The sequence below is a fragment of the Verticillium dahliae genome, genomic scaffold (assembly GCF_000150675.1).
Source record: "Verticillium dahliae VdLs.17 supercont1.23 genomic scaffold, whole genome shotgun sequence".
NCBI lineage: Eukaryota > Fungi > Ascomycota > Sordariomycetes > Glomerellales > Plectosphaerellaceae > Verticillium > Verticillium dahliae.
In genome coordinates, this window is record NW_009276931.1 from 440,712 (window position 1) to 468,172 (window position 27,461).

A 27,461-nucleotide genomic window follows, 5' to 3' on the forward strand; every position below is an offset into this window, starting at 1 on the left:
GTCGGTGGAACCGTCAAGGGGCCAGGGACGAGGCTCGAGACGTTTTCCTTCACCCACGGCATGAGGACCGATCAGAACCCATTTTCCGGAGAACTGGTAGCGGCAGCATACGCGTTGCGATTTCTGCCGCAGCTGAGGGGGCAGACCGTGACGCTACTGACAAGCAACAAAGCCGCGGTGCTGACACTTCGAAACCCCCAACAACAGTCTGGACAAGAGTACGTTCGCTGCATCTACGAGGCGATCACCCGACTGCGAGAAACCGGGAACACCATCTCAGTCGTGTGGCTTCCGAGCCATCTCGACGACGACCTCCTGAAGAAAGCGAAAGGAGAAGCACGCAAGGCCAGCCGAGATGGCGCCTTGCCTGAAAAACAGTTCCCAAAGATGCGATCCACCACCCTCAACGCTGCAAGGCGCAAACTACGTGTGGAAAGACGACTACCAGATAATGTTGGAAAACTCTCGAAGGAAGTCGACATAGCACTACCCGGCAAGCACACTCGAGAACTATATGATAACCTTTCCTGGATGGAGGCGAGCATGCTGGCCCAGCTCAGGACAGGCATGGCGAGACTGAACGCCTCACTTTTCCGAATCAGGGCAGTAGCTTCAGCCCAATGCGCATGCGGACAAGCGAGAGAGACGGTGGAGCACTTTCTCCTCCGATGCACACGATGGGCAACACAACGAGCCGAGACACTCATGCGCCCTGGCACACAAAGAGACAACATCTCCTTCCATTTGGGAGGTAAGACGACATCAGATGGTGATGATTGGAAGCCGGACATGAAAGCAGTCCGAGCTACGATACGCTTTGCGAAGGCCACGGGCCGACTGGAGAACGTGTGATCCCTTGCGGGGGCCTAACACACCAAAACCCCCCTTCTTCTACTAACCGAACCTAACACCCACACCTCGTGTCAACAACAGTAAGCGCCGCTTCAGTCGCCGTAGATAGGACTCTGAACACTTGAAGAATAGCCTTCAAGCAGCTTGCCAATACAATCTAAACCCCACGAGAAACCGGCGGCAAGACAGAAGACGAGAAAGCAAGAGCGGAAAGATGACCTATTATGGGCTTGGGAGATTCGGACAGACTAGAGGAAGCGACCGTGTACAATAGCAAATAGTGCCTTATTGGCTCTAGGCCACCAGGCGTAATAAACTTGTGTGTGTGTGTGTGTGTGTATGTGCAGCGAAAATGGAAGAGTCAGTCTCATAGTCATTTCCGGGCCCAGTTTAAGGGCCCTTTCTAGGCCGCCTTCAGGGTCACAGCGAGCACTAGGATTGCTCCAAGCCATATAAGAGCTATTCTTAGGCTCTTCAGGAATTCGTAATTGACCTTAAACTCCTTGTTATTACCTGAAAAACGCCCAACCCAAACACCAAAGGTATCAGAGTTGACGCACCATCGCTCGTGCAAACAGCTCGAATGCGCAAACCCGGTGGCTACAAAGTCTTTCTAGCTGTGTCCATGTTCATTTGTGTGTTATGTTGCCTTATCTTAGCTGCCTTGGGCCTCTCCCAGGGTTATGCCAAGTCAGGCATCGCCACAATAAAGGTACTCATGACGGGTCTATGAGGATGGTACGAGATTTGGTGCTGATTTGCCTTGTAGCTTGACCTATCTCAACAGCTGCAAGAAATCTTGCCGAGACAGGTATCCAAAGCACCCACGATACCAAAAATACCCAACGTGCCCAACGTGCCCAAAGTATCCAAAGTGCCCAAACCACCAGGCAACATCGATGCCGTCACATCTAGAGTCGGAGACACAGTCAAGACAGCTATCCCTGACTCGGTCAGCCGAGTCCGCAGCGTTGCGGACGCAGTCGCAACTCAGGTGTCCAAGGCCATCCCGAGTATCCCGCACGTGTTCTACGTCGGAACACGATACATGTGTGTCGACGATCTGGCAGACAAGTTCTGTCACCGCTTGCCAGTCCAGATTTCGGATGTTATCCCGTCAGAAGCACTGAAGGTGTTGAATAAGGCGTTCGGTGATTCGAAGTTTTTGAATGATAGAGGTCTTGCTTTCATGACCGCGCCTCACATCATGAACTGCTTCATTGCTGGAATCGTCTTCATCATCGGTGCTTTCGCTTTCTATATCTCTGTTCTCAAGGGTTGGTGTTCATGTATGATGAGCATGATCATGCCTTTCCGTCTTTTCCAAAGCGGGCTTCATCTTCTTCTTGGCTTAGTATGCTGTCTTCCCTTCATGCTGGCAGTTGGGCTCCAGATGGTCATACGGTCTGCCCTGCCAGCATGGGTAGACTTAGAGCAGGGGGGCGTTTTTGGACTGTCAGTGGGCTGTCTCTGTTGCGGGTGTGCCTTAGGGCTACTGGGTAGTGCTCTGCCATTCTTTACGTGACGCACTACCATTTGAGACTGGTTGGAACCGAGCCTATCGAACTAGTAGAATGAGCTGGGCAGACATAGTTTATCACAGCTTATGATCCATACCACCTTGCGCAAGTAAGCTATGATCCAATATATTTCGTTCCTTTCAAGCTGCGCTTCCCTTGATATCCATTACACCACACATATCTCATCTGCCCTTCTAATATAACCGCACTTTGCCGTTCGAAGAGTCGGTGAACACGTCACTGGTGACCGAACACCATGTCCAGCAATGTCGGCTGTCTTTTCCCACGAAAAGAACCCGGGCCACCCGACATTGAAACCCTTCTTAGAGTAGCAGATCGATTTCTTCATAGACAAATTGACCGTATTGATACCTCGTCGAACTGTGTTCACGAGGCGATCTCAATGCACGCCCATGTCTGCAGCTGCCGTGAAGATCTAGGAGGGAAGGCCTCTCTTTCACCATGTGTCATACAAAGAAAGGCCGTCCAAATAGCTGTAGATGAAGCGTGCACCGAATTGGCAAGGTCAGGTGAGAACTCAACATACATAGCCAAAAGTTCCTAAGCCCTGGCCTGGGACTTGAAGAAAAAGCCAGAATTCTGGGCCTCGACTGTCGTTCATTCGATGGTCCACATTTGGGACCTCGGAGGACCTCCGGAGCAGACATAGGTCAGCACCTAGTCGAAGGACCACATTGCTGTATAAATACTAGGAGAAAACAGACTTCTAAGCAGGCAGAAATTTCATCACGTCGACAACCCAGGGAAGACTTGAAGTCAATTGTCCTCGAATCATTAACGTTTCGTCATGGCCATAGCATCCAGCTCAATCAATAAGTCGCAGAAGAACGGTTCGGCTGCTAAAGAACGAAGAAATAAGTTGACTCAGGAACTTGAGAACGAAAAGCTCAAGCAAGGTAGAGCAAAGGATGAAGAAGAGAAAAATCAATACAAGGTGGAAATTGAACGACTAGAAAACTTGCTTAAAGACTTGGCTAGCGTTCCTGATTCGATGGATGTGGATCAAAAAGAACAAAATGATGAAAAGGGCGGAGACGGGAATTCAGATGAAAACAAAGAAATCAAGAAGGAAGAGACGGAGAGCACTACACAGAACGCCCCCATTGACGAAAATGTCAAAGAAAACACTGGCGAAGGCGAAGGTGCGACGACCAGACAGGAAGAACAAAACGACTCGGCTCCTGAAAGCCACGACAAGGGAATCAATCACAATGAACACAATGTGACTGAGGCCTCTCGAGGAGAAAGTGAGAGCAACAACACGAACAACGCCCGTAGCAACGACAGCAGCGCTGGGTCGCCGCTCTTCGTCCGCCCCAAGAGTCCACCACAAGATGATAACAAGTTTGAGCTCGACGAAGATGGTCAGAAGGCTCTCTTCGTTAGACACACCCTAAAGCATTCGGAACATTTTCAAACGGTTGGTTGGGGACGTGGAACGACGACTTTCTATATAAACCGCCACGGGAGAAAAAGTGCGTCGAAATATCGCTTGGAGTCGTTCGCCGAATCTGCCGAGTACGAAGAGAGAGAGAGAAACGACGAGGATCCATATAAAGTAACCAACTCGGAAAACCGCTACGGCGACAAAAAGCTGCCCAGTGGGAAGTGGAGATACACCAAGCGCCATATCATTGGCATCTGGGGAGTGGCTTGGGCATGCCCCATCGGCTGTCAGAATGATCTGAATCTGATAAATCCCGCCATTGTCGATAAGTGGCCAACAACATATGTTTTGATCATGTGGGACATCGACGGCAATCGAAAGAAGTCGTGGGAAACGAGGTCGAGTCTCAGGAACCGATGGACGAAGAAGGACGCCGATGCCGCTATTTACAAAGCGGCATGTGAAGCTGAAGCCCGTTACAATGATACCGAGGCAGGACTACGGGCTGCGACAAGCCGGTCGCCTTCCCGAGGGCTCGCAGAGATAAACACCGCTCGTTTCCGAGCCCAATCACACGATGTTGGGAACCAAGGCCGAAAAGTTCAATTTCAGGACGCAGACGATCTCAGCGACGCGTTGACTGACTTTAAGGCAAGCTATGCAGAGTTGCTTGGGAAGTCTTTCTCGGAAATGAGCATCAAGGAAAAATCAGAGATGGTGAGCGCGTGGCAGGTTCAGAAGGACGAGATGGCTGGCTAGTAGGGTGACTTCCCGTGTGCGATCTCTTCCGTGAGCGTATGCAAAGGGCTGGCTCCCTGGAATCGATAGTTAGCAGAGCTGTTTATATTTGATCATGCCATTGGATTGTTGGAGGCTTGCATGCACAATCACGCCGCGGACGGCTTTAATATCTGCACCTGTAACCTAATTCTCACGACGAGTGAAGGACAAGCAGCAATTGGTCTCATGAGTCTTTTCTACAGTATAGATGAAGTAATCGATGTTATTTCTCTCAACGCTGTCGTTGGTCCGCTTTTACAGTAGTGTTCTTGTGACTCTTAGCCCCTCTCCCCGTAAGTCTTTCTCATTCAGACAGCAGGCCGAGCAGCAATCGTCCCACTGCCGGCCTCTCAATTTCACATAGGTATTGAAACCTTTAAGCAAGAAGGCATTCGGGTTGCAAGAACGTTCCACCTTGCAACGAAGCCAGCTGAACTCGGTGAAGTCTGCCACATCCAGTCGCAACGCGGGGGCTAGCCAGCTTTGTGCTTGTGGAAGAATGTCCATAGGACGGTGCTGTCAGAAGAGTCAAGATCCCATTCAGTAGGCTACTGCCAGAACCCTTTAACAGCCATCAGAAAACTGTGGGACACCAGCTGTTTCGGGGAAGTGATACAGAGCGGAAGAGAGGACCGAAATCATACGAGACTATCTTACTTGCAAGGAGGAACACCGTTCTGTAGGTAGAAGAGGAGGGTATCGATTGTTCTACTCATTAGAGACCCCCCCTTCCCCCCCTCAAAAGACCAACAGTTGCCATGCTTCACTCGTTGCAAGAACTCCTTGACAGCTACATGTTGCTTCCTGTGGACTAGACACGATCTTTCTATATTAAAGCTACTTTTGAGTCTGCATCATTCACACATCGACTGATTGTGGTCCCATTTCATGCGAGCCACCGTTTCTTCTGCTCAACCGCCAGGTACCCTGTCATATCATCCGGCAGCCAACGACATCTGTGAGAAGACCCGATGACTTCTGTGAGGTTGTGATATTTTCTACATTATCATATATAGAAACGTCATAGATCGAACCGTCATCTCGAGTACAGACACACTGTTCCCATTCCCTGTTGCTAATCGTGAGTACATGCGTCTTGCTTCGTTTGCGTTTGCCTTCGGTCAGTAGGAGCATCAGGCGACTTCCTGAAGCACGATAGACTCCTTTTGACCGTTAAAGGATATGCATTTTCCTGGACAATGGTGAGTGAGTATGACTGGCGTTGTCGATAGGTCACGTACAACTTCTTCCGCGCTCGGTGGAAGGTTGGTATCAGTGCTAAACTCGAACCATCTCGAGTATTTGGCACAGAGATAGATCTCGGCACCGTATTTCTCGTGGATCGTTGCCAGCCTTTTCATTACGTTTCGCATACTCTTTGCAAAGTTTTCTTTCTTCCTGTCACGCCTTCGAGTCGGCATTCGAGGTCGGTCGGACATCATTCGATTTGCCTTTCCTCCAGCGATCGTGGAGATACACGTCAGAATGGGGTTTCTTGAGATCATATGTGGCCCAATGTGAACACATCCTGGTGCCGTTGCGGGGTCAAAGGACTAGACCTGGGACCTGACTGAATACAGACCGCCAGAGCCCCAAATCAGGTGCCACGAGACGGCGGCACATAGATCACCTATGAGATGGAACTTGCGCGTGCATTATCCTGTACAAAACATCTGCGCTGAGCTCGACTGTCGTGTACCGATACGATAGCCATATGATGTGGTCATGCTCTCGATTGAAGGCTGATTACAAGATACGCATAAAACGCAATTTGACAAATGTTGAATCACGCGAAATGATGATGAGCTGTAGTTTGTTGTCGGCGATGTAGATAATGTCTCAATGACCAACTAATTTGCGGTCAACTATGGCGATGACCCATAGTCTCACAGCTGAGATGGTTGCCCAGAGACACTGTCGATAACATCGTGGCCACAGCATCAACATCGGCTTGATCTTCACTGGTTCTGTGTCCGAGGAGTGGCCGGAACATGATATGCTGGCTCGGCTCGGCTTTGTCACTTCTTGCCCGCTTGGGTGTATGCCATTATTGTAAGACGCAGAGCTTAGTAGAGGGAATTGAACAAGGTCAATGTATAACCGGGTGCTTCTTATATTGTTCGGTGGCAATGGCTGAAAGTTGGGGTCAAAACTGTGCTGCAGTTGAGGGATGGCCTCCCTCCTGCGGCGCAAACTAGTTCCGCCACCATGCCACGAGCTGCATTTGAGGATGTCTCGGCTATTTCATGGCATCACGATGGCCAAATGATTTCCATCGACGTTGACGATCACACTCCCGGCCATGGCAGTACGGCAAAGCGATCTCTGCTCAAGGGGAAAAACATGGACTTCGCTATCTAACCAGTGACCATAGTTACGTAGACAGGGACAAGAACGTATCGACCATCTCCACCACGCATCCAAACCTGTGCGGAATCCATCGAATCGACTTTGCCGTGCTGAACCGAGCTCGTACAAGTATCTGGCTGGTAAGAGACGTGTGGGCTTACCAATCTTGCTGGTGCGTTGCGATTGCCACATCCATGTCTCGCGACAAATCTCTGCCTCTGGCGCGAGGCGCCCGTGGCTGTCCACAGCTCCTCGTAGTAGGCTGCCTTAGCGCGGGCTTGAGAAAGCTGCTGAACGAGGGCGCGATTCGCCGCGAGGGCCCGCTGCAGCTGTTGATGTTCTCGCATGTACGCAATCTCGTATGCGCTCCCCCGACAGCAGTGCTCTGCATTTTTTGTCGGTCGTTCCACCTTGCAACATAGTCTGTAGAGTCTTTCCGAGGCTTCCAGAAGATACGTGTGATGAACGAGGCTGTCAGGTCGAAAGACGCCAGGTGTTGATGCAGGTTCAATCGCCTTGGTCATAGTTAGGACACTTCAATCTCTCGACGTTCTTTTTGGGGAGGCAGTTTACCTTGCCCAAGATTGGAGAAACCATGTTGGTGCTGATGTGCTGTGGAATGGGATTCTTGAAAGGACCGGGTGGGCTCTCAACTCTCAAGCTGTTGCCTCCGAACCTGTGTCGGGGCCTTGCTTTTGTTGGCAGACCGTCGAAGATCTTATTCCCAAGTCCTGGACATTCATCTGGCCGAACCCAGAATAGAAGCTACAGTCCGACAGTTGGGACTGCGATTCAACCTCAAACACGCTAGTATTCCGCCGCCATTGGACTGGGGTCGACAGGGACACCCAGGCAGGTGTCCTCTGGCCCCCAACAGACAGACTACGAGTAGTGTTCGCGAACATGGGACAATTATGACCATCGGACAAGCATGAACAACGGACAAAGATGAACATCGAACCAGGCGATCAGTGTATAAAGCAACGGCGGAACATTCTAGGGCAGATGCGTGCCATAGTATGGACCACTCACCGATCACTTGCCTTACTGCATACTGTTGATTCTTGTTTACTACCGTTGATTCAAGATGGCCCATCAATTCTCTGAGCTGAATGGGCTGCCACGACTCACCACCGACCGAGCCCAGTCAACATGGAACGCATTTGATTTCTCCGACTTTTCTGACTTCTCCATCCCCGACACGTCAGATACGATCATGCAGCAAATGTCCGACGACCTGCTCTCGGATGCGCTTCTCGGCCTGCCGGCCAGCTCACCAGGCGCAGCCGCCGCACAGTCCGATGCATGGGACTGGAACAGTGATGCTCAATACTACTTGGACAACAACGCAAGCCGCCCTGCAGAAGGTAGTCCTCCCGCCTCCTCTTCACCACATCAAGAGCCAGCCGAAGGGCCCGAGGCTGGCGCCGCTGCAGTTGACGTCCCTGGTGAGACTATCAACGTGGGCCGCGAGGTGCTGGAGTTCGTACGCAAAGCTGCTCGGTTCGAGGAGCATGTCACAAACAGGCTGGACAAGATTGAAGAAGCTCTCCGTCTTCAGGAGAACAGGTACGTCAAGCATTGAGGCGAGATTGACAGGCATCCTGGCTGACGGCTGGTAGACTGGAGGACGACAAGGCGCGGATGTGTCAGGAAGTGGACGCAAGCATCGAGAAGCTGAAGGCGTGGATGAGCGAGTTGCAGAAGGTTGTGCAAGAGGCTCATGGGCAGGGTGAGCTGAGTTGAGCGTAGGGCTGACGTGATGGTTGCATCCTGTACGCTGCTATAGTCTGCAGCCCGGACGAAACGGGAAAACGCATGTACTGTACTGTACTGTACCATACCTCAACGAACGACTGCTTGCTGTGAATGTTCTCAATCATGATACCGTCGTGACGGCTCGGCCATCCTGCCCCTGCAGCAGCCCCCATGTTTCAGGTCCCAAATAAGGACCTCGATGGTCGTCAAGGTTCTCTCCTCCTCGATCAGGGCCATGGCGCGGGCCTAACACGTCGAAGACAAGTTCGCGGTGCATACTTAAGTGCGGCCGTAGGTGTCATGGAAGGGCCCGGTCCTGTCCCACATTGACAAGACACAAAATGGCCCCAAAAGAGACTGTCCGACACAGGAAGGCCGTCAGAAGGAACATTGGCTCTTTGCTGACGAAATGCGAGGACTACAGCAACCTCGGCAACATCGAAGTCGCGCTCTATGTCTTTTTCCCCGATGACGGTGGTTTTGTATCATACGAGTCGACAGACCTGCATTGGCGTCAGGATATCGAAGCCAAGGTAGGCTGGCAGACACAGCGGCCCTTCATTTGCTGCTGTTCACGATCCAACTGACCCAAATGCCGACCATCAATAGAAAAGCAGCACGCAGCCAACGCTTCACCTACCGGAGAACCTCAAGAAATGCATCGGTCAGAAAGTGACGGGCTTCTATTTCAAGCAGAAGCGAGGCCGCCTTCCTGGGGTGAACAAGACAGGCATGGCGGGCAAGTCGGACATGACGGGAAAGGCGGACATGACGAGCAAGACGGGCACGGCCATGGGGCATCAAACTGGGGTCCCAACGAGGTGGACTAGGTCTCTGGCCCGTGCTGGTCCAGCAAACAGGAGGCAGACGGGCCGACGTGTGGGCTGTGCTTTCCCCGCCATGCCAGATCTACGGATTGGAAGCTTACAGCCGCGGGGGACCATTGTTTGCGCGAGCTGATGGCACGATCAGGGGCGTGTTGTTGGCGTTCCTCATGCTGCTGATGTTAGAAAGTGTTCTGAGAGGCAATGCAACGGGATTTCCAATCATTATTGTTGGTGGCTTCACTTCTTAGTTTGTGCGCCAAGCGCATTAGTTTGACAATTCAATCTGGTTCGTAAGCACGTTCGGTCCAACAAGACCATCGCCGGAAAGAAATCAGGTGGTTTCTATTTTCCCGGGCGCAGCATCCGCCTCGGCAACAGGGCTCACAGGTCGAGCCAAATCCTACCAGCCTCTTTCGTATGTGCCAAGAGGCGCCCATCCTAGACCTGCGCCCATCGCGGTTGGAAAGCCTCTCGTGACTGTCTGGTTCTGCTGGTTGAGCGGCGGGCCCCTGCCTCTCGTCACATTCTGCACAATAGATGACCGGCTACAACGGAACTACTCACTTCCCAGCCACACTTAGGGCGTCCCGAGGAGACGGAACCCAATCGGGGGAGCTGTTGAAGCGCCTGTTCGACCACCGTTGACCCGCCAGACCCACCAAACATCATTTTCTCCACGACTCATGCGAGACAGCCCCAGCAACCGTCCCTCCAGCCAGACGAACAGCCAACCAACAGGTGGAACGTGCATCGGACTGATCATCCCTCATGGACCTCGTCGCGGCATCCCCGTGCCCCGTGTCTCATGCCAGGCACAATCCAGGGCGACGCGCACTATCGGGGCCAAAGTCCAGACAGATCAAGCGGACCTTGGCGCCCCCCCTGCGCTGTACGACGTCGCGGACTCGATCGACAATTTGGGGGTCTGCACACACTGCCGATGAACACTCATTAGCAATCAGACGACATGAGGTGATCGGGTGACGACAATCACCCACGAGATATGACAGTACGACCCCCATGTTGGCCAAGCTCAGCATCCGTTAGGTACGCTGCATCCATGTCCTTGTACGTCACGACGATGCGCTTGCCTCGGTTGACAAAATTGGTTGCGCTAGCCTCTCGCGATACGAAGCCGCCGACCACAAATAGATAGATGTGTAGGACCTAGGGGACGTCAGCTCGTCGTCGTCGCCAGATCCGTCGCCAGATGGGTCATTGACAGGGTAGTCAGGGCCGGGGCGTCGCTGCCGGAGCAAGAGGCCCCCACACTTACTTGGCTTTTTTCGTCGAGCTCCAGCAGCTGCTGCATCCTGTCGGCCACCCACCCGAGCTGAACTACGACGCCATGTCAGTGGAGAGAAGACGGCAAGTGGCACACGGCACACGGCAATTGGTATGATGCGGCGCGCGCGCGATGCAGAGGAAGGGCTGGACGCACTCTCAGCATCCACTTGCCAGAACAACGTCACCCTCTTTGTCTTGACGCCGCAGTCGAAGTAGCTCCTGAGAAGCTGCGCGACGTGTGAAAGCTGACCGGCGATTCCAATGCCGGTCGCGAAGAGGACAATATTGTCATACGCGTCGAGGTTCATCTCTTGACCGTAGGGTCCATCTATGAACGCTCTGGAGCGGTAGTTGTTGGTGAGCTTGTTGTCCTTCATGTGAAAGATTTTCTGTGTGAAGCCCTGCTGCTTCTGTGCAATGAGAACGATGTAATCGTCGTCGTTGACACGATACCACCATGCAATGTAGAATGGATGAGACTGGACCACGGCTGTGTGACTGACCGCCGGCACAGTCAGGTAGACGTACTGTCCGGCACGAATATTCCATGGCCTTGGCAGTCGGACGTGGATGTGCACAGCATCTTCGACCGGTATACTTGTTTCTCCCAGCTCGAACGTGATGGTGCGCACAGCAACCCGACTCGAAGGCGCGCCGAGCTGCACATTGCGGTACACCATCATGCCGAGCCGTACAAGCCACCCGAGACCCAGACAGCCGCCGGCTGCCACGACATATCTCTTGGGCGCGTCCAGCACGTTCGACGTAGGGTTGTGGAGATAGACGAAGACACCAGCGCACACGGCGAGGCCAAAGTGGACGGCGGCAAACATTTCATATGTGCGTCGTCGAATAATGCTAGTCAAAGGGAAGGCGACCATGATGCTCGCAACCTAGACATGCCTCAGCATCACTCTTCGGTCCGCCCCCCGTTGATGCTTGCCCATGCCTACTCACCACAATGCCCGAAGTGTCGCTGAACTTCCCCACGTCAGTGGATGACTCAGTCGACAGCGCCACGGCGGTGTGGGTGAGACCTTGGACGATGGCCATGATGCCGAGCCAGCGATGCAGAGCAACAAGAGCCCGTAAACTCAGCCCACAGCCACTCGCAATCACATTCATCTGAGTTCCCAGAAAGAGCGGTGCCATGTTGACCACGGACAAAACGCCTGACCGCCGGACGAAGCCTGAGACGTCATGAACACCGACGGCCAGTGGTACGGCATTGGCGGCAATGAAGAGAACAGCGAGCATGAGACGAAGCCAGGTAATTCGCCTGAGAAGGCGTGTTGATCGAAAGATAGTTTTCCACGAGAGATAATGCAGGAGGTTGCCATGGGTTAGGTATCGTAAAGCGTTGAACGTGAGCAAGGCTAGGTTCACTACGATGGATGTGGAAAGAGGTCCCCCAATTGCTAGGGCATACCAAGTAACGGGGTCCATAGCTTGCTGAGAGCGTCTTCGCAACCGCGTAACAGTATGTACTATATGATACAGGCACAGCATCTTGCAGTCGTAGTCCCATCCAGAACGGCTTTATGATAGCAGCATGGCAGGGACCTGTTTCTGTCCTTGTTGCGCTGTTGCGTGAAACGGTCAGTTGCCCCTGGCCAGTTGCTCTTGACCGCATGTTGGACGGGCAGGGCCGTGAATCAGGCTCATATCCTCAACGTGCTCACCACTCCCATACGTCAGCAAATTGGAATATAAACGGATGCAGAATATGATTAAGACAAACAAACGTAGATGCGTAGACCAGACCATACCACACTCGACCAGACCGCCGGTACTTTTCTTCATCCTTCACTATGACGCATGACCAGTCCGCCCAGACAGAGGCAGGCCACTCCGCCGCAATGGCACTGCAAAGCCAAGCGATCAAGGACAGCCGCTTCGCAAACGTAGTGAGTAGTCTCGTCCACAGGTTTCCAGTCTTTCTACTGACATCCTAGTCCTTCACCGGTAACGGCGGGTTGAGCGGTGATGACCTGGCCGGACGGCTAGACTACGACCTCTGGTCCTTGATTCAGCAGTTTGATAAGGCGCGCAGGACGCTGGACACATATCGCGACGCTGCGCAGAAGGAGAACCTAGAGCGGTCCTACATTCTACAGCAGCAGCACAACAACCTGAACGCTCGCTGGTCGAGCAGCTATGGCGAGCTACAGAAAGAGGCCCAGAAGAGGGCCCGAGACCTCCAGAAGGTTGTGAAAGAGCTCGAAAATGCAAGAGCCGAACTCGAAGAAAAGAGGAAGGAAAGCCAGTTGAATGACATGGCCGTGCGTGAGCTCCAAGAGACCGTTGAAATGCAGAACAGCGAAATTGTTCGAGCACGCGAGATTCACGCCCAGCTCGACAATGCGGAAAAGGAGTTGGCCGAATGCAGATCAGTCAACCAAGCGGTCGAGGCAGTGTTGGAGATGAAGAAGACACACATCGTGCAACTCGAGTCCGCCTTGGGGGAGATGACCGCAAAGAATGACCGGCTGGCGGCTGATCATATCGAGCACGAATCACTCAAGTTGCAATTTCGCTCTCTCGAAGCCGAGCACGCCGAAGCTCTGGACATCGCTAGCGGTCTATTCGACGGAGAAATCGGTACCACACCGGCCGAGCTCATTGGCCAGAACAGGGCTTTGGGGCAGCAACTTCGGGAGCTCCAAGCCGAAAACAAGGCCCTCGCAGAGCGCCTGGCACAAGAGATGGGAGCGGAAGCGGACCGTGATGGTTCGTCTCGCGGCCAGTGCCGTCACAACCACTGCAATCACTGTAGTGACGAGGGGAAGGAACAAGTCCCTGATGCAAAGGTGGGGGGTGCCGTGGAAGGCAAAGTCGACGAAGGCAAGGCGAAGAAGAGGAAGCGGACCAAATGATGGTCTGCGCCATGAACCAGTGGGCGCTCAAGCCGTGAATAGGGACTAAGATAAATTCATATCTGCTTTAGCCATGCATACATACAGTACTGCACTGTGCAGTACAGTCTTGATCAAAATAGCTACATGTCATTTGCCATGTAGCACAGGTCTGGCCAGCCATGCATGAGTACATACCACCTTATGTATCTGATTGACTGATATATATGCCGACCTGTTGTTCTTTTACATCCCTTTACATCCCTTTACACCCCTTCACTTCTATTCACGTTCCTTCACAGTCGTCAGCTGATACAGAGCCTACCTTTCTCATGCTTTCCCATTTACTTATACTCCTTGCGTCGTCGCCAAGCACTTTCTCTTCGCGCTCAGGTCAACATCCATCACGCTATGAAGGCAGAGACCTGTCGTGTGAGGTCACCAGTGACTCCGCCGCTGGATTGGGCTTCCGAGGAAAACGCGGCCTGGCCTACAACGATGCCCGGCAAGTTGAGTACTTCTTCGCGAGCAGCCTTATGTGTGAGTCATGTAGCTGGGCGTACAACTGGGACTCGCGAGACACCGGCCTCATCGGAAGGGGCACCGACTTTGTCCCGATGCTGTGGAGCCCAGCAGACGATCATACTCAGCGGTGGAAGCTGAATGTTGAGGATATGATTAGAAAAGGGTCCAGGCATGTCCTGAGCTTCAACGAATGCGACATTGCCTCACAATGCAACAGGAGTGCCATGGAAGCTGCAGACGCGCACGTGAAGCACATGAATCCACTTTCGACTCGGGTCAGGATCGGTGCACCTACAGTGTCGAACAGCAACCTGGCAGGCGAAGGATTAGAATGGCTCCAAGCCTGGGCAGACGTCTGCAAGGAGAAGGGCTGCGTGTATGACTTTTGCCCAATCCACTGGTACTCCTTTCCAGAGAGCACTGCAGATCTGTTCCACCATATACAGCGGGCTTCTGCCATCTGTGGTGGCAAACCTATCTGGCTGACTGAATTTTCTACGTTGCCACTGAGCCAAGGCGGTAGAGAAGTCGCTGAGTGGCTTAGGGGACAGCTGCCCAAGCTAGATCTTCTCGATTCTCTCGAAAGATATGCTTTTTTTATGGTTGACGGGAAGCTGGTGGCAAATGGGCTTCCCACTCCAGCAGGTGCAGTGTACGCAGCGTGAGTGGGATGTCTGTGGTGGGGATATGAACCCGCCGATTGTTCGCAACGCCTTCAAGAGCTTTTAAACAATGATCCGTAGTTCTGGCTTTTATTTCAAGTCTATCTTTTCTTGATATGGACTCTCAAATGCTAATGCACAGTCGTAGCGATCGCAGTAGCCCTCTCCCTGCCCTCACTGCCGTGCTACTTGTCTGTCAAAGGCCGTGATGATCCCATTCAGGAGCTTCGTATAGATGACCGTGAGGGAGATCAAAATACCGCACATAGCTGAGACAATGCTGATGGACACTTTGGCCGTGATAGAAAACTCTCCACCGTTGCTAGTGGCGATGCTGATCACGACGGAGAAGAGTGCGATCAGTGAATGGGAGACCCCAGGTCTTGCCACCTGTCAACCGCAAGCCACTCAACAGCACCTCAGCCAACTTACTCACATGAAGACGTGTGCAATCAGCCAGACGTAGTTCTTCCTCCACTTCCACCAAAGCCAAGATGACCCTGAGAGGCCGATCCCGCAGAGAACGCCGGCGAGAGGCAGGAGCTGCACGTTGCGGACAGCCTCCTGGAGAGCCTGCCCTCCGTAATGTCGACCGAGGCTTTCGGACTTTTCGATGGAAGTGAAGGTGTTGGGAAGGACAATGAAACCCGCCAGAGTGATCCAAGCGCAGATGGCCGCGAGAACGTTGTAGCGCGTCGGAATCTGGTTGGATCTGATGGACATGGCCATGTAGCGAGTATGTCGATTGGGAAAAGGCATGGCATTCATCGTTATGCATGTCGTGGAGGACGCATGTACAGCCTGGTGACCTGCAAATGCCCTCCCGCGCAAGGTGGCCTTCAACCTACCCCATGGTTGGGTTATAGTTGTACCTAAGTATTCTCAGCATCTCAGCGCGTTTTCGCGTTGAGTCCTTCGCTTTGGCCTTGTACTGATAGCTTTAGCCCCAATTGCGTCCCTGGCTTACTACAGCACACTTAAGTAGGACCCTGTCATGGTCTGGCTTCTCCCTCGAGTGCTCTACTTGCGTGCTGTACAGTCCAGTACCTTCTCCATCGATCGATTTCTGTGCATTGAAATCGCGGCGAGTATCACTGAACAGGACAGCATGCGCTTGATCAGTGCGCTGTGTGTGGTACTGGGCGCGGTATCACCGGCACACGGAAATGCTGTAAGAGCGCTTGCTCGGAGATCGAAATCCGATGCTGCCTGTTTTCGAAGGGCGAGTCCCACTGCTACACCGACAGACCTCGACAAACCTCTACAAACGAGTCACATCAAGGGTGAAATGACCTATTACGACCTTGGCTTGGGATCCTGCGGGCTGGACGATAGCGGCAAAGATGACACAGACAGCATCGTCGCTCTTTCGCATCTCCAAATGGGGGAGCAGTCAAACGACAACCCGTTCTGCGGCCGAACTATTTCAATACGTATGGGAGATAAGATGACGGAGGCTACGGTGCGGGATAAGTGTATGGGATGCGCCACGGAAGACATCGACGTCTCCAAGGCTGTATTCAACGATCTTGTTGGCTCGCTTGATGCGGGGCGCGTACGAGTCGAGTGGTGGTTCAACTAATTATGGCGGCAGGCAGTACATCCGGGGTGCAAGACGTAGTATACATGATGAAAAGTAGATTGAAATAGTCAGACAATTACGGAGCATAAACTTCCTTGCATCTACGTCCTCGCCCATACAGTATGTAACAACCATCCGTGAAATCTATTCGTATCAACGGCCAATGCCCCTCATCCCAATCTTAGACATACACATCCGCTTCTGGACGGGGCAGGATCGGCATCAGCGCAGCAAAGAGGTCATCTTCGGATATACAAAGGTTCCAGTCGAGCAGCAATAATACCTGTCTTTCCATCAGATTGATGTCGTCGCAACTCAACCTGAACGCATAGTTCCGGGTCACGATATGGCTGAGATGGGCCCAAGTCTTGTTTGTGTATGGCGTGTCATCGTGGTACTTCACACTCAGAATCAAGACGATCAGGAAAATCCTGTGGCAAGTATAGGGCGATCCTTGACATGCTTGCAAGCGCTGTTTGAGCCTCGACAGGTAAATGATCGTCGACATGAGGATCGGGGTGGTGATCTTGGATGTCGCGCTTAGATGAAGGATAAAGCTGTCGAGCGGCGGTAGTCGAAGGTTCAAAATTGCGAGGGCCCTGGACTCGCGAGTATGTCCTTGGCAACGGCTTTGGTAGGCCTCTGAGAGTCCTTCTCGTAACGGATTGCATACCACTACTTCTGATGCAGCCTGAGCCAGGTATGAGACCATTGATGCATGAATAGGCTGGTTGAGGAAGTGGTGGAGTGATGCTATGTCGACTTTCCGGGTCAACATGGTGGTGTGATACTGTACTCCTGAAGGTTGAGGGTCCTCATCACCCATTGTCTATTGTATCAACCCTTCATCTTATTCCTCTTCGTCGTTTGAGGCAGCCAAAAGCAGGCTATTAGATAAAGCCTTGGTTTGGGTGCTATTTGTAGTCCCAATTCGAGTCCCAACTACCATTGTGGGCTACAAAGCCCGGAACCTGCACCAAAGCCACGACCTGAAGGACTTCGACTATGAGTCTTTTGCGACTTTTAGATGCATCTTCTCTCACGCGTCATACTGATGCTGCCTCTTAGCTTGTACTGTAAGACTGGGAGTTAATCGCTTGTCTTCATCAACATGCCATTCCAAGACGGCGAAACTCTGGGCAAACCTTCCGGCGGTTATGAGACCCTATGTGAACCTTTCGGCGTCCTCCCAGAAGGGCAACGCGTCATAACAAGACCGGTGAGCAGCTGGGTTCCAGACGAGTTGACGACCACCTACGTCTATGAGTTTCGGATTGATCCAGCACGACCCGCTTCACATGTCGCCATCTGTCTTAACGGCACAAAGTTTGCTCAAGGCTTTGCGGCAGTCATATACGGCCATGCCCCGGTTGGACCTAGCATGGGACCCCAGCACTTCGTTGGCAGCCTGGGGCCAACAAAACTGAGCAGCTTCTTCAAGATATCGCCGAGAGAAGGCACAACCGGTATTACACTATTCATCATTGTGAGGCCACAGTCGAAGGTGGACAAGATGGTTGAGGAAAATAAGACCAGAGAGAGATCGGGTCCGTTGATAGAGCTAGGTTGAGATCTTGCTTCGGCCATGCCCTCTGTGATGTGCCTGGCGGCATGTCTTGCGTAGCTACTACGACCGGCAAGGAAACATGCAGGCCTGGGAGGATTGATCACGCCTCCCATCGCTGGCTGTTCGATCACTGGAGGAATCAGTATGTAGCATTCAACCTGGGTTCAAAGACGTCACCAGACCCAGCAGTGACAGCGTCGAAAGGGTCAACGGCCCTGGCAGTAGGCATGGCGAAAAGTGACTGGGATGACCATAAATGATTCGAAGGAGGGATTCTAGGGCGTGTGGATTGTAGCAACGCCTGTTCCGTTGTGTTAACGAGGGGCATTTGTGGTACAGTATCATATGAGTTTGTTATAAGATCTCAAGGAAACGCCTCATATAGATCAAATTACTTTGTACATGAAAGCTCAGTCAATACAATGCCAATGCCAGAGACAAGAACCCTCCGAATCAGGTTACGAGAGGCTTTGTCTCAACAGGTGAGCCAGGGGACTTGTGGCGACAGTAGGAAACCCCATGTGCAAATAGAGTGATGCCACGCTCAGAACAGCTGGTTGCCGCCCTTTCGCATCCGCTAACGACTGGGTTGGCAGAGGCCGATTTCGCTATGCCGCTGACATAACTAATCTTTCATCCCCTGCCCTGCACCTCAGCAAAACACTCTCAAGGCTGACATGAACCAGAGGCTAGGCGCTACCTCTTTAGACTCTCGCCAGCTTGCGTCGCACAGTATTCCAGTACATGAGTCCGTCCTGGGAATTGGCCTTAAAAATGCGCTTAGAGTGCTTGCATTATTCTAAATAATAGGCTAACCCTGTCCTCTATATACACTAATATAGCATCATTCGCCTACGTCTCCCTACAACCAGGCTATAAAGAGCAGACTAATGCGAGACTCCTAAGGAAGGTAAAAGTATAAAGAGATAGTAAGGACGATAGTAAATAATCCGAAAAAGCATTTATGAAGGCCAGGACAAGACTGCGGACTACGGGATTAACTAATAGCAAAGAATTGCTCTTATGATCAGATGAAAAGTGGCTAGGTAGGGAACGACAGTACTGAGGCGTGCTTCGAAAACTGCAACCAAAGCCTGGCCTGACTTACCGTTCGCAAAAACGGCATTCTCAGAATGGGGGGCTGGCCGACCAGCAGGGGGGGAACTCTCCGTACTCAACAAGATTGACACACGCAGAGGTCGTTACTGTTCTCTCACTGCGCAAGTTAACTGATGACTTGAGATGTGCATTGCGTGACAGAGTTAATCGGCTTCGACAGAGGCCCTTCTCTGGAACTGACCGGGCCACTGATCAGACAACGTCCATCTGCGGGGGCCAACTCCACAGCCAGATGAGAACCCCCCAAACATCTTTCATGTCGTCAATGAAGACGCGTACATTAATGTGAGTGGATAGCAGACCATGATCACTTCGTAGAACCAACGGTTCAGATTCAGGCGTGTTTAAATGGACACTGGGGTCAGGCAAACAGACATTTCATCCTGAGAAGTAGGTTTGCGTGAGATTCTGAGATGGTGCGAGGAGGAATGATACTGGTCTGAAGTAGAAGAAGAATCCGAAATCAAACTTGACATCTCCAAGCCGGACCAGCGCCAAACTTGAGTCCTATGGGGTCTCGAAATCCCGCAACTGCTCATCAATATGGTCCTTTGGCCAGGCGCCTGACCAAATTGTTTCGCATGCGGAGCATCCGCATCGTCACGGCCCGGGGCAAATGGCTGGTGATGTTTGTTGATACTAAGTATTAGGGGATCGTCAGGGTTAACCAGATAGTTCGATGCCATTTGGGACATGTTGCTGGTGGAAGGGGGATAGCTCAAGTAGGAATGTGTCCATGACGAGAGGAACAGGGTCGGCACGATGTCATTGAGTGGCGTTCAAACTGTACTGGACAGGGTGAGGATGGAGTTTCAAAGAGACTTATACGAACGATTCTAACCATCTTCTCCCAGACAGAATCAAGGAGACCTACACTCCATGTGCTTTATCGTACCAGGCTGAAGAAGTGACAGGAATGCTCCTTGTTATGTCTGCAGTCCGGGCCCTTGTTCGCACCAGCGTGTACTTTGGTATGGGATGCTTGGTGCAGCCTTACCGCTCTCCGCAAGATACGCGACATCCAGAAAAGTGCAGGAGGCGCTATAAGCCCTACGAAAAAAACCTACCTCATGTCGAGACTATCGTTGGAAATGGATGATGACGATGGACAACGATGCTGCAACAACTTGTGCGAATGCTAGAGCCGTTCCCCAATCCCCCCCAGTCGCCCTCCAGAGGACTAGGCAAAGCCATATGATGGCAAATCCTGACCAAGCAGCTGAGATTCTCGGCAACAATTCTACCCTCATTCTATCTTTCTGCCATCCTAAAACGAAGTGCAGGCCTCTCATCCGAACCGTTCCATGGAATTGCTGATTCGTACGAGGCAGTGCGACTCGATTTTTACCCCTATTCTGGTTAGAAAATGATTGATGCTACGGGGGTAGGTAGAAGAAAGATGTTCATGGTACTTTGTGTCGTATATGCAACTCTGTTGCGTCCAACCTTCCAGCGTGTGTAGTCCGTTGGCTTTCTTAGGGTCCCGGGCACAGTCACGAAGCAGCGACGGGAACAGAAGCCGAGTACGGCGCTGCACTGCTTCCTCCGCGGCGGCTCTGATACAGGGTTGGGACCACTCATCCATACCAACGAGGCATTGGTCACTGTGTTCGTCGTCGTCCAGGCATACCTCGTCAATATCAAGATATGGACCCGTCGGGTGTTTCGCTATGATTCTCTCGCATTCTGCAGCGACGTTGTTTGCTTCCACTGGATCCATACAGATCGGATAGCGTTCATCCGGTTCAACAATACCAGCAAAGGCAAACTACGGTTTCAACAATGTCAGCCATGCCAACCAGAGCGATCTTTTCGGCCTTACGTTGACTTCCAGTACTCCGTCGATTCCATAGTATGGCAGCCATTTCTTCCACGGCCCCAGATACCGGTAACACGTATCCACCAATCTCCGATAGATTTGCTCGTCTGACTCACAGGCAGTTTCCCAGGACATCATCTTCCCATACATTGGTTTCGGGCTGGTAAACATATCGGAGAATCCTACCACCTGTGGAGGCTCTGTTGGTCGAACACATGGCACGAGAACAGCATACTGGCCCTGCGTAGGACTCTCGAGGCAGAGGAAACAGCCTTGCCCCGCTCGATCTCGATCATCATACATGGTTGAAGTGACTCGAGGGAAACACAGGGCAGTGGCCTCAGCCTGGCGTTCGATGTTGTGTGCAAAGCTCATCGAGAAAATTCTGACAAGTATGCGGAATGTGGGCTCGAAATGGGAAGTTGGTTCGTGGACAGCTGTGGAATAGCTGGCTGCTCCATCAGGCATCGGTTGTGAAGATGGGCTGTCAGCCCCCTTAAGGCAGGTCGTACAGTGACCAATGATTGACCTGTGACAGGCAATACAGCTTATGCTCGACCAATGGTTGCAAAAGCCTTCCACAAATCGCATTTGGCCGAGCTATGCATAGAGCACGAAAGACGTCATGTCGCCATGGTCAAGTAGTGTCATCACCACACGGTAGACACCGAAAGGTATACCATAGAACCTCACTGCGTGTCTCAAATTCAGGAAACTGGCTTTGCTTCGAAGTAACTCCTTTCCTTCCTCCTCTAATCTTTCGCTGCCACTGGGCGCCTCGACGAGGTGGATTCCCACCTCTCTGCGATTAGCCTTCTTCGCGGGGTCGAATCTTAGCCAGGACGTGCCATGTGATCATTACAAATTTGATGTTGCGGTCAGTCACATCGGTGAACTCAATGGGCCTCGATTAGCTCCTGTATTGTACTCGAGGAGGCTGCTTCCCACAGGCTCCTCACAAGGCCGATGCCTTGGGCTGTTGGCCTAAGGCTCGATTAGTAAGTTCAGTAGCTCGGTGAGCGAAAAGAGAAAGCAAAACTGCTGATCAACCTGCACAGACGAACAGACATTTCAGGATTCGTTGGTGATTTCATGGCGTGAACATGAATGGATCGAAATTCAAGGTCTTGTTTAGGGTCAATCGTCATTCATCAACAACGCACTCGCAGCTCCTGCAGTGATACTGTCGACCAACGACTGCTACTTTGAGCGAGACGTAACAAGCCAGACTTGCACTTTGGAATCTTGTCTGTGAGATGTGACCTGTCACCGCTACGATGGCGGTGACAGGAAGCCGACGCGTAATTTTCCACATCCCCAATTTATCACGTCTGTACCCAAAGTTTTGCTTAGCTGCCAAAATCCCGAATCTGGACCAACGAGCCGGCAGGATGCGCTTTCCAAGTCAGACCGAAATATGCAGGCTTCGCCTGAATCGGCCACCGATGCTGTTCGTGCCGCTAATCTAGCGACCACAATTGCGCGTGGGTGTCGAGCCGTGGACTGATTTACTAGAAGCGACATGAGAAATGCGCCCAGCCACACACAAGAGCCTAGACCATCAGGGGGAAGGGGGGGTGGGGGGGGGGGAGCGCAGATGCTGATCCCCCTATTTGTTCAGTCTCATCCGCCGCAAGACCTGTGGTGGATAGATTTCTTGCCAATGGTTTCCGAGGGCGGGTGTGTCAGATAGCTGCATTACTGACTGTGTGGCCCAGGAGGCGTATAATGGTGATGATAGTGATGACTGGCTATCGTGGCTCCGCCATGCAGTATACCACGGCGTTGGCCGTCCAAAGAGACTCCAAGGCGTTGCGTCTTCTACAGTCCACGTCGCTGCCTGCTCATACGCCACCTCCGCCCTACCTATCCAGCCAATTCTGCGAGTCCTTTCTAGGATCGCCTGAGCGAGTTGTCGACTAAAGAAACATCCGCTCCTCGATTTTCCTCTCACCACCCTGGTGCAGTGTATCGAAATTTCTGACCACGCTGGCTGTCACCAACAAGAACCTTACTCGGTTTGTTTTCAAAGTCTCTTCCAGGGAAATGGCTGTCCTGACGGTGGACCCTCCCACCTTTTTGGCTCTTGATCAGGCTCTGAACGATCATGACTTCCAGAAAAGTCGGACGCTGTATGTCCCCCCCCACCAAATTGCCTGGCGCACATGCCAGAGACCCTAGCCTGGCTGACATGGTGATATCCAGCTACAACGGCCTTAAGAGTGACGAGGACCAGCCTCCTGTTGAAGATCAGCACATCCAGGACCTTGCAGCACTATTCGTCCGCCACCGTGCCGAGAAGATCTTCGGGATTCACCTCATCTATGGGCACTTTCAAATCCTGGAAGGCACTGTCATGGTAGGAACTAACTTTCAGGACCCCGATATGCGCTGGGCCAAGACTCAGACATCAAAAAGCTGGAGCAGTCATCGGTCCACGGGCACATCTTCGTTCTCGTCAACGGCGGCTTATGTGCCTACGAGTTTTAGGACGGGCTTCTACTTGACCTTAGCAATGTCGGGCACGGATTTTTTGCGGAGTTCTCTTGCTACATCACGTCCAATAATCTTGCTGGGCTAATTGGTCTTCAAGTCCTCGGAGGTGGGCCCTGCCGCCATGTCAGCATGTTTGAGCTCGTCCTCGACCAAGGGACCATCATGCTAGGCAATTCCATCGTAAAGGGTTGCCGGCCGACTCGCGTTACTGGCTGGACGTTCGAGTCGTCTGATGGAAAGCCCCGCGTTTGCCAGAGCAACGAAACACATGCGGAGATGTCGAGTGGAAACCATAAAGTGTTCAATTCAGGCAAACCTCTCCCCAAGTTGGAGAATGTGGACGACATTAAAGCTGTCCTTGTCGAGGCTGGTGTCATGTAGCTGCGGCCTACATAGGAATTCAACCTTCACTCATGTTCAGTGTCCATTCCGTTCAGCCATTCTTCGAGCCCCTCGAATCGCGTAGCCGGGTTCGGCAGCAGTCCATCGAGTATCATCATATTGTATCGTCCGCTGTCATCGTTCCTGATCGGTCTCGCCTCAGGCTCATTCGCAAGCCGGCTGGTGAAGCCTCGAGATCGCAGCAGCCCCAAGACCATTGCCGCCTTGATAGACCTGGTAGTATTGTCCCTCAGTCCGCCGACCCCACCGCTCAAGGTCTCCCAGAATAAGCGCGCCAGCTCATCGTAGTCTTCATATCTGATCCGACCCTTTCTCAGGTCCAGCTTGCTCATCACACTCTGCAGTGAATGTAGGTTAGTGCCGAAGGGGCCAATCTCGGCCTCGGCCCAATCAATGACGCCGACCAGATGGCATGACTCCTCTCCCACGATGATGTTGCAGTCCCCAAAATCTTTGCGCAGAAGAACCATGGGAAGGGAGAAGATGCTGGGCAATGACGCCAACGTGGCGCGGATAACCGGTGAAGCTGGTCGGGCAGCGCGATGAGCAGCATCTGAAGCTCTTTCTGGAAGATCTCAGCCATGCAATCGCAATCGGTCCGGCCAACCTCCTGCGGCGTCTTCCAGGCAAGAGCAAAGAATCTACGTCAGAAAAGATCAGCACAGCTCGCAGTACAGATGATAGGCTACGGCAGACCTTGCAACATCCTGCATCGGGTTCTTACGACAGGCTTTCCTCTCGGGTGAGTTTTCTGGAAATCTGTGAAAGCGTTTGAAGTCCAGATAGCTTATCCCTCGCATACGAGCCATGACGTAGACGAGTAGAGGCTCCCGCCTAGGTGTCGTGCAGTCTTCGCCGAGCTGTTGCTTGAACGATACGTCTGGCGCTAAGGTGTTGAAGACCTGTCGGGCAAGAGCCGCGGTCTCCACCTTCAGCCCGAGAGTCTTGAGGCGAAACTGAACGATGTGGCCAAGGTTTGGTCCAGCGTATACCGTGTACGAGCAGGCTCCCTGCACTGCGACTGGAACGACTTGGTCACCGTCAACGAGCTCCCTGGCTAATGCATCGCAACTTGCGCGGGGGATCGACGTCTTGGAGAAGAAGGCAGCGATTTCGTCCTCCACAACGTACTGCTGGTTTTCTGAGCCCATGGTGGTCTACTTTTGTTGTAAAAGCAGGCCTCTACGATAGAAGCAGGTCATCTATCGTTTTGGACATTGCTGGTGAACTTTGTCTTAGCCAGGAAACAGCGCCCAACTGGAGTCGGCACCTGAGGTGGAGGGAGGTGCAGTGGTTTAGGCACCAGCGCCATGTCGTCCTGAAGATGCGACACCAACAAAGAAAGAAATAAACAAACGGCTCTGGACCACCCCCGGAAGATCAAGAACTACTCGTGTGTCTTACCTTCTTACAAGCTCTGCGCCAGGCGATACTCCAGATCTAATCAGGAGCACGAAGTTTGTGGTTGTGCACCTGGTAGCCCTTTCAACGCGGCGACAGCCCTGGGGTTTCCTACCTGGCGATTGGCTCCACCACTTTCTAAACGATACGCCGATTCGGGATCCAATATCTTAACGGTGAGCTTATTGTCACAAGGAAGAAGGCTAGGGTCCGCCTATCGTTGGGTCTGTAGCTCCGAAAGTTGCAACTGCAAAGAATGACTTCAAGAGGGCAGCCGCGGTAGAACCAGCCATGGCCAATACTCCAACGACGAAGGCTGCTGGGATGAAGCGCTGACCGACCCAGGGCTGCGGACATCTTTAGTCAGCGCGCTTATATTATCAGTGACACAGCACACCTGGTCTACAATGGACGACAATCCTAGTTCACTGTGGACGACACACCCAGTCCATGGTGGAGGACAAACCCGGTCCTCGATGGACGACACACGGAATGGACCGCAGGCACATTCAATCACTTAACCACGCTACTCGCCAGTAACAAGGTGCCCAGGCTCTCTTTCTCACAACAGGCGGCCCGCAAACCACTACTGCCCCAAGTGAGACAGGAGCAAAAGGGCGGACGCATTGGCCATCGCAAAGCCCAGCCGGCCAGCATACAAAAGGCTGTCGCTGCACTCGAGATGAGTGATACGTGACGGAATTACTCTGGTTGAGCCGTAAGCCGCTCACAGTTCAATTAATGCTTAGCTCGAACCACATGCATCTAGATTCCTTCCATGCGTGTGCCTCACCAGCACGATCGAGACTGAAGCAGAGGCGTTTCTACATACATTGACTGACTGGAGTCCCCAAACGTGATACCAGAGTGCCGAAAGACACGAGAACTACATATAGGGCAGCCACAGCTTACACTCGTCTCAGATCGACAGCAGCAACGCGAAGGTCAGACTATACCATAGAGGTTTTGCATATCTGGCCTCGCTTATGACAATCTCTGAGGTCGGTTCAGGAATGTGGCCGGTCTCCATGACACCACCCTTCCCTCGCGTCGAGTTGGCGAACAGCGGCCTTTTCGTGAGAGTTTGTTGACTAGTGGGTGGCATTGATACAGGAACAGGTAGTGTGACAACAGTATGCTTCGTTGGCTGCTGAACCGCGAGGGAGACACTTGAAGACTCTGGCGAGAACACACAACTACAAGAGGTTTCGAGCGTACCAAATGAACGACTGGACCACCCTGATGGATATGAAATCGATGTGCTCATTGGATTCACGGCAACGTTGTCGACTGCCTGCGGCGCGTACCGGGTGGAGTTGGTAGAGTTTTGCGTACCCAACATGTAAACTCTCGATTCCCCACGGACTGCACCAAGGGCAGAGACCACGATGAAGCAGAATATCCCAGAAGCGTGGACCATTATGAGAGGCTTCAATGTCAAAAGAGGGTGGTGGTACAATACTGTGGTGGTGGTGGTGGAGGTGCAGGGCGCGAACAACAGTGCCGAAGCCTTTGCATTATCTAATACTGGAATGGAAGTCCCTGTCCAGGTCTTCGTACGGCTCCTAAGTCCCTGTACACGTCCTTTTGCCGAAACTAGTCATGCTGCGAACGATGGCATCCCGCGGTCTTCTCAAAACCTCACTCCATTCCTGCTCTGATATTTTCGTATTGGCTGTTGGGGTAGTCAAGTTGATTCTGAGCCTGACCCGTGAATGGGCCCAAGAGTTCAGAACTCATAGAGATCAAACTGTTTTCATCCGCCCTATCGCCGCTCGCTTCCCAGAACATGGATCCCGCGAGTCCTTTCTCTTTCAGGTAGGAGATCTTTTGCCGAACGGAGCGCGGCGTATCGTATGAGATGAACTCTCTTCTCTCAGCGTCGTAGCTGAATGACGCCATGGACACGTCGGCGTGCCTGCAGGGCCGGGGGGCGTTAAGAGTGTAAAACCGACGAGGGGGAAGGATTTGATCAGACAAGTCGAAGGGTCCTATGATGTTGTGTGTGTCGGTGGTTGAGGGTTCTGATGTGGGAGACAGCTGAGAAACACAGGTGTCTCTGAGCACGTGGGGGGGGGGGGTGCGGCAGGCCTGGGGGTGGAGCGCTGATCGGGGGTCCAGCAGGCGGGAAGCGTAAGGAGGTCGAAGAATGATTGAAAGAGGTGAAGCAATGAATAAAATCAGACCACAGCATAAAGACCGACGGTTATCCATCGCTCTGCCCAAGGCTGGCGTGGGAAACCGTGAAAGGA

The 27,461-nt window shown here is 52.5% G+C and overlaps 12 protein-coding genes across 12 annotated transcripts in view; 7 read left to right on the plus strand and 5 right to left on the minus strand.

The window, feature by feature from the left end:
- Positions 1-3,180: 3,180 nt before the first annotated feature.
- Positions 3,181-4,539, plus strand: VDAG_09194 (uncharacterized protein; the record flags this gene model as incomplete). Its single annotated transcript, XM_009655496.1, has 1 exon — positions 3,181-4,539. The coding sequence occupies one exon, from the start codon at positions 3,181-3,183 to the stop codon at positions 4,537-4,539; it is 1,359 nt and encodes a 452-aa protein (XP_009653791.1).
- A 2,378-nt stretch (positions 4,540-6,917) lies between these two features.
- Positions 6,918-7,433, minus strand: VDAG_09195 (uncharacterized protein; the record flags this gene model as incomplete). The annotated part of the gene is made up of 1 exon (XM_009655497.1): positions 6,918-7,433. One exon carries the CDS (start codon positions 7,431-7,433, stop codon positions 6,918-6,920), a length of 516 nt encoding a protein of 171 aa, XP_009653792.1.
- A 563-nt stretch (positions 7,434-7,996) lies between these two features.
- Positions 7,997-8,655, plus strand: VDAG_09196 (uncharacterized protein; the record flags this gene model as incomplete). The annotated part of the gene is made up of 2 exons (XM_009655498.1): positions 7,997-8,478; positions 8,532-8,655. The coding sequence occupies 2 exons, from the start codon at positions 7,997-7,999 to the stop codon at positions 8,653-8,655; spliced, it is 606 nt and encodes a 201-aa protein (XP_009653793.1).
- Positions 8,656-9,008: 353 nt separating this feature from the next.
- On the plus strand, positions 9,009-9,627 carry VDAG_09197 (uncharacterized protein; the record flags this gene model as incomplete). The annotated part of the gene is made up of 2 exons (XM_009655499.1): positions 9,009-9,200; positions 9,277-9,627. 2 exons carry the CDS (start codon positions 9,009-9,011, stop codon positions 9,625-9,627), a joined length of 543 nt encoding a protein of 180 aa, XP_009653794.1.
- Positions 9,628-10,297: 670 nt separating this feature from the next.
- Positions 10,298-12,290, minus strand: VDAG_09198 (FAD-binding domain-containing protein; the record flags this gene model as incomplete). The annotated part of the gene is made up of 5 exons (XM_009655500.1): positions 10,298-10,428; positions 10,493-10,661; positions 10,771-10,832; positions 10,936-11,674; positions 11,739-12,290. The coding sequence occupies 5 exons, from the start codon at positions 12,288-12,290 to the stop codon at positions 10,298-10,300; spliced, it is 1,653 nt and encodes a 550-aa protein (XP_009653795.1).
- Positions 12,291-12,592: 302 nt separating this feature from the next.
- Positions 12,593-13,657, plus strand: VDAG_09199 (uncharacterized protein; the record flags this gene model as incomplete). Its single annotated transcript, XM_009655501.1, has 2 exons — positions 12,593-12,688; positions 12,815-13,657. The coding sequence occupies 2 exons, from the start codon at positions 12,593-12,595 to the stop codon at positions 13,655-13,657; spliced, it is 939 nt and encodes a 312-aa protein (XP_009653796.1).
- A 311-nt stretch (positions 13,658-13,968) lies between these two features.
- Positions 13,969-14,826, plus strand: VDAG_09200 (uncharacterized protein; the record flags this gene model as incomplete). The annotated part of the gene is made up of 1 exon (XM_009655502.1): positions 13,969-14,826. One exon carries the CDS (start codon positions 13,969-13,971, stop codon positions 14,824-14,826), a length of 858 nt encoding a protein of 285 aa, XP_009653797.1.
- A 1,285-nt stretch (positions 14,827-16,111) lies between these two features.
- Positions 16,112-16,405, plus strand: VDAG_09201 (uncharacterized protein; the record flags this gene model as incomplete). Its single annotated transcript, XM_009655503.1, has 1 exon — positions 16,112-16,405. One exon carries the CDS (start codon positions 16,112-16,114, stop codon positions 16,403-16,405), a length of 294 nt encoding a protein of 97 aa, XP_009653798.1.
- Positions 16,406-20,000: 3,595 nt separating this feature from the next.
- Positions 20,001-21,369, minus strand: VDAG_09202 (uncharacterized protein). Its single transcript, XM_009655504.1, has 2 exons — positions 20,914-21,369; positions 20,001-20,859 (listed from the first exon to the last, which is right to left on the minus strand). The coding sequence occupies exons 1-2, from the start codon at positions 21,283-21,285 to the stop codon at positions 20,380-20,382; spliced, it is 852 nt and encodes a 283-aa protein (XP_009653799.1). The 5' UTR covers positions 21,286-21,369; the 3' UTR covers positions 20,001-20,379.
- A 1,587-nt stretch (positions 21,370-22,956) lies between these two features.
- VDAG_09203 (uncharacterized protein) lies at positions 22,957-23,787 on the plus strand (the record flags this gene model as incomplete). Its single annotated transcript, XM_009655505.1, has 3 exons — positions 22,957-23,042; positions 23,116-23,269; positions 23,401-23,787. 3 exons carry the CDS (start codon positions 22,957-22,959, stop codon positions 23,785-23,787), a joined length of 627 nt encoding a protein of 208 aa, XP_009653800.1.
- A 26-nt stretch (positions 23,788-23,813) lies between these two features.
- Positions 23,814-24,959, minus strand: VDAG_09204 (uncharacterized protein; the record flags this gene model as incomplete). Its single annotated transcript, XM_009655506.1, has 2 exons — positions 23,814-24,373; positions 24,533-24,959. The coding sequence occupies 2 exons, from the start codon at positions 24,957-24,959 to the stop codon at positions 23,814-23,816; spliced, it is 987 nt and encodes a 328-aa protein (XP_009653801.1).
- A 1,891-nt stretch (positions 24,960-26,850) lies between these two features.
- VDAG_09205 (uncharacterized protein) overlaps positions 26,851-27,461 on the minus strand; it is a gene marked incomplete at both ends in the record, with an annotated part of 1,564 nt that continues 953 nt past the window's right edge. The window contains one exon of the mRNA XM_009655507.1: positions 26,851-27,127. Within this exon, the coding sequence (XP_009653802.1) occupies positions 26,851-27,127 (277 nt within the window). The remainder of the gene's footprint in view (positions 27,128-27,461) is intronic.

What these genes read in the sequence shown, in the direction of transcription:
- VDAG_09202 (XM_009655504.1), bottom strand. Translation starts at nt 21,285, where the DNA reads ATGAGCTTTGCACACAACATCGAACGCCAGGCTGAGGCCACTGCCCTG. An exon ending in ACGGAGTACTGGAAGTCAAC is followed by an intron (nt 20,860 to 20,913) that starts GTAAGGCCGAAA and finishes TTGAAACCGTAG; the next exon opens with TTTGCCTTTGCTGGTATTGT.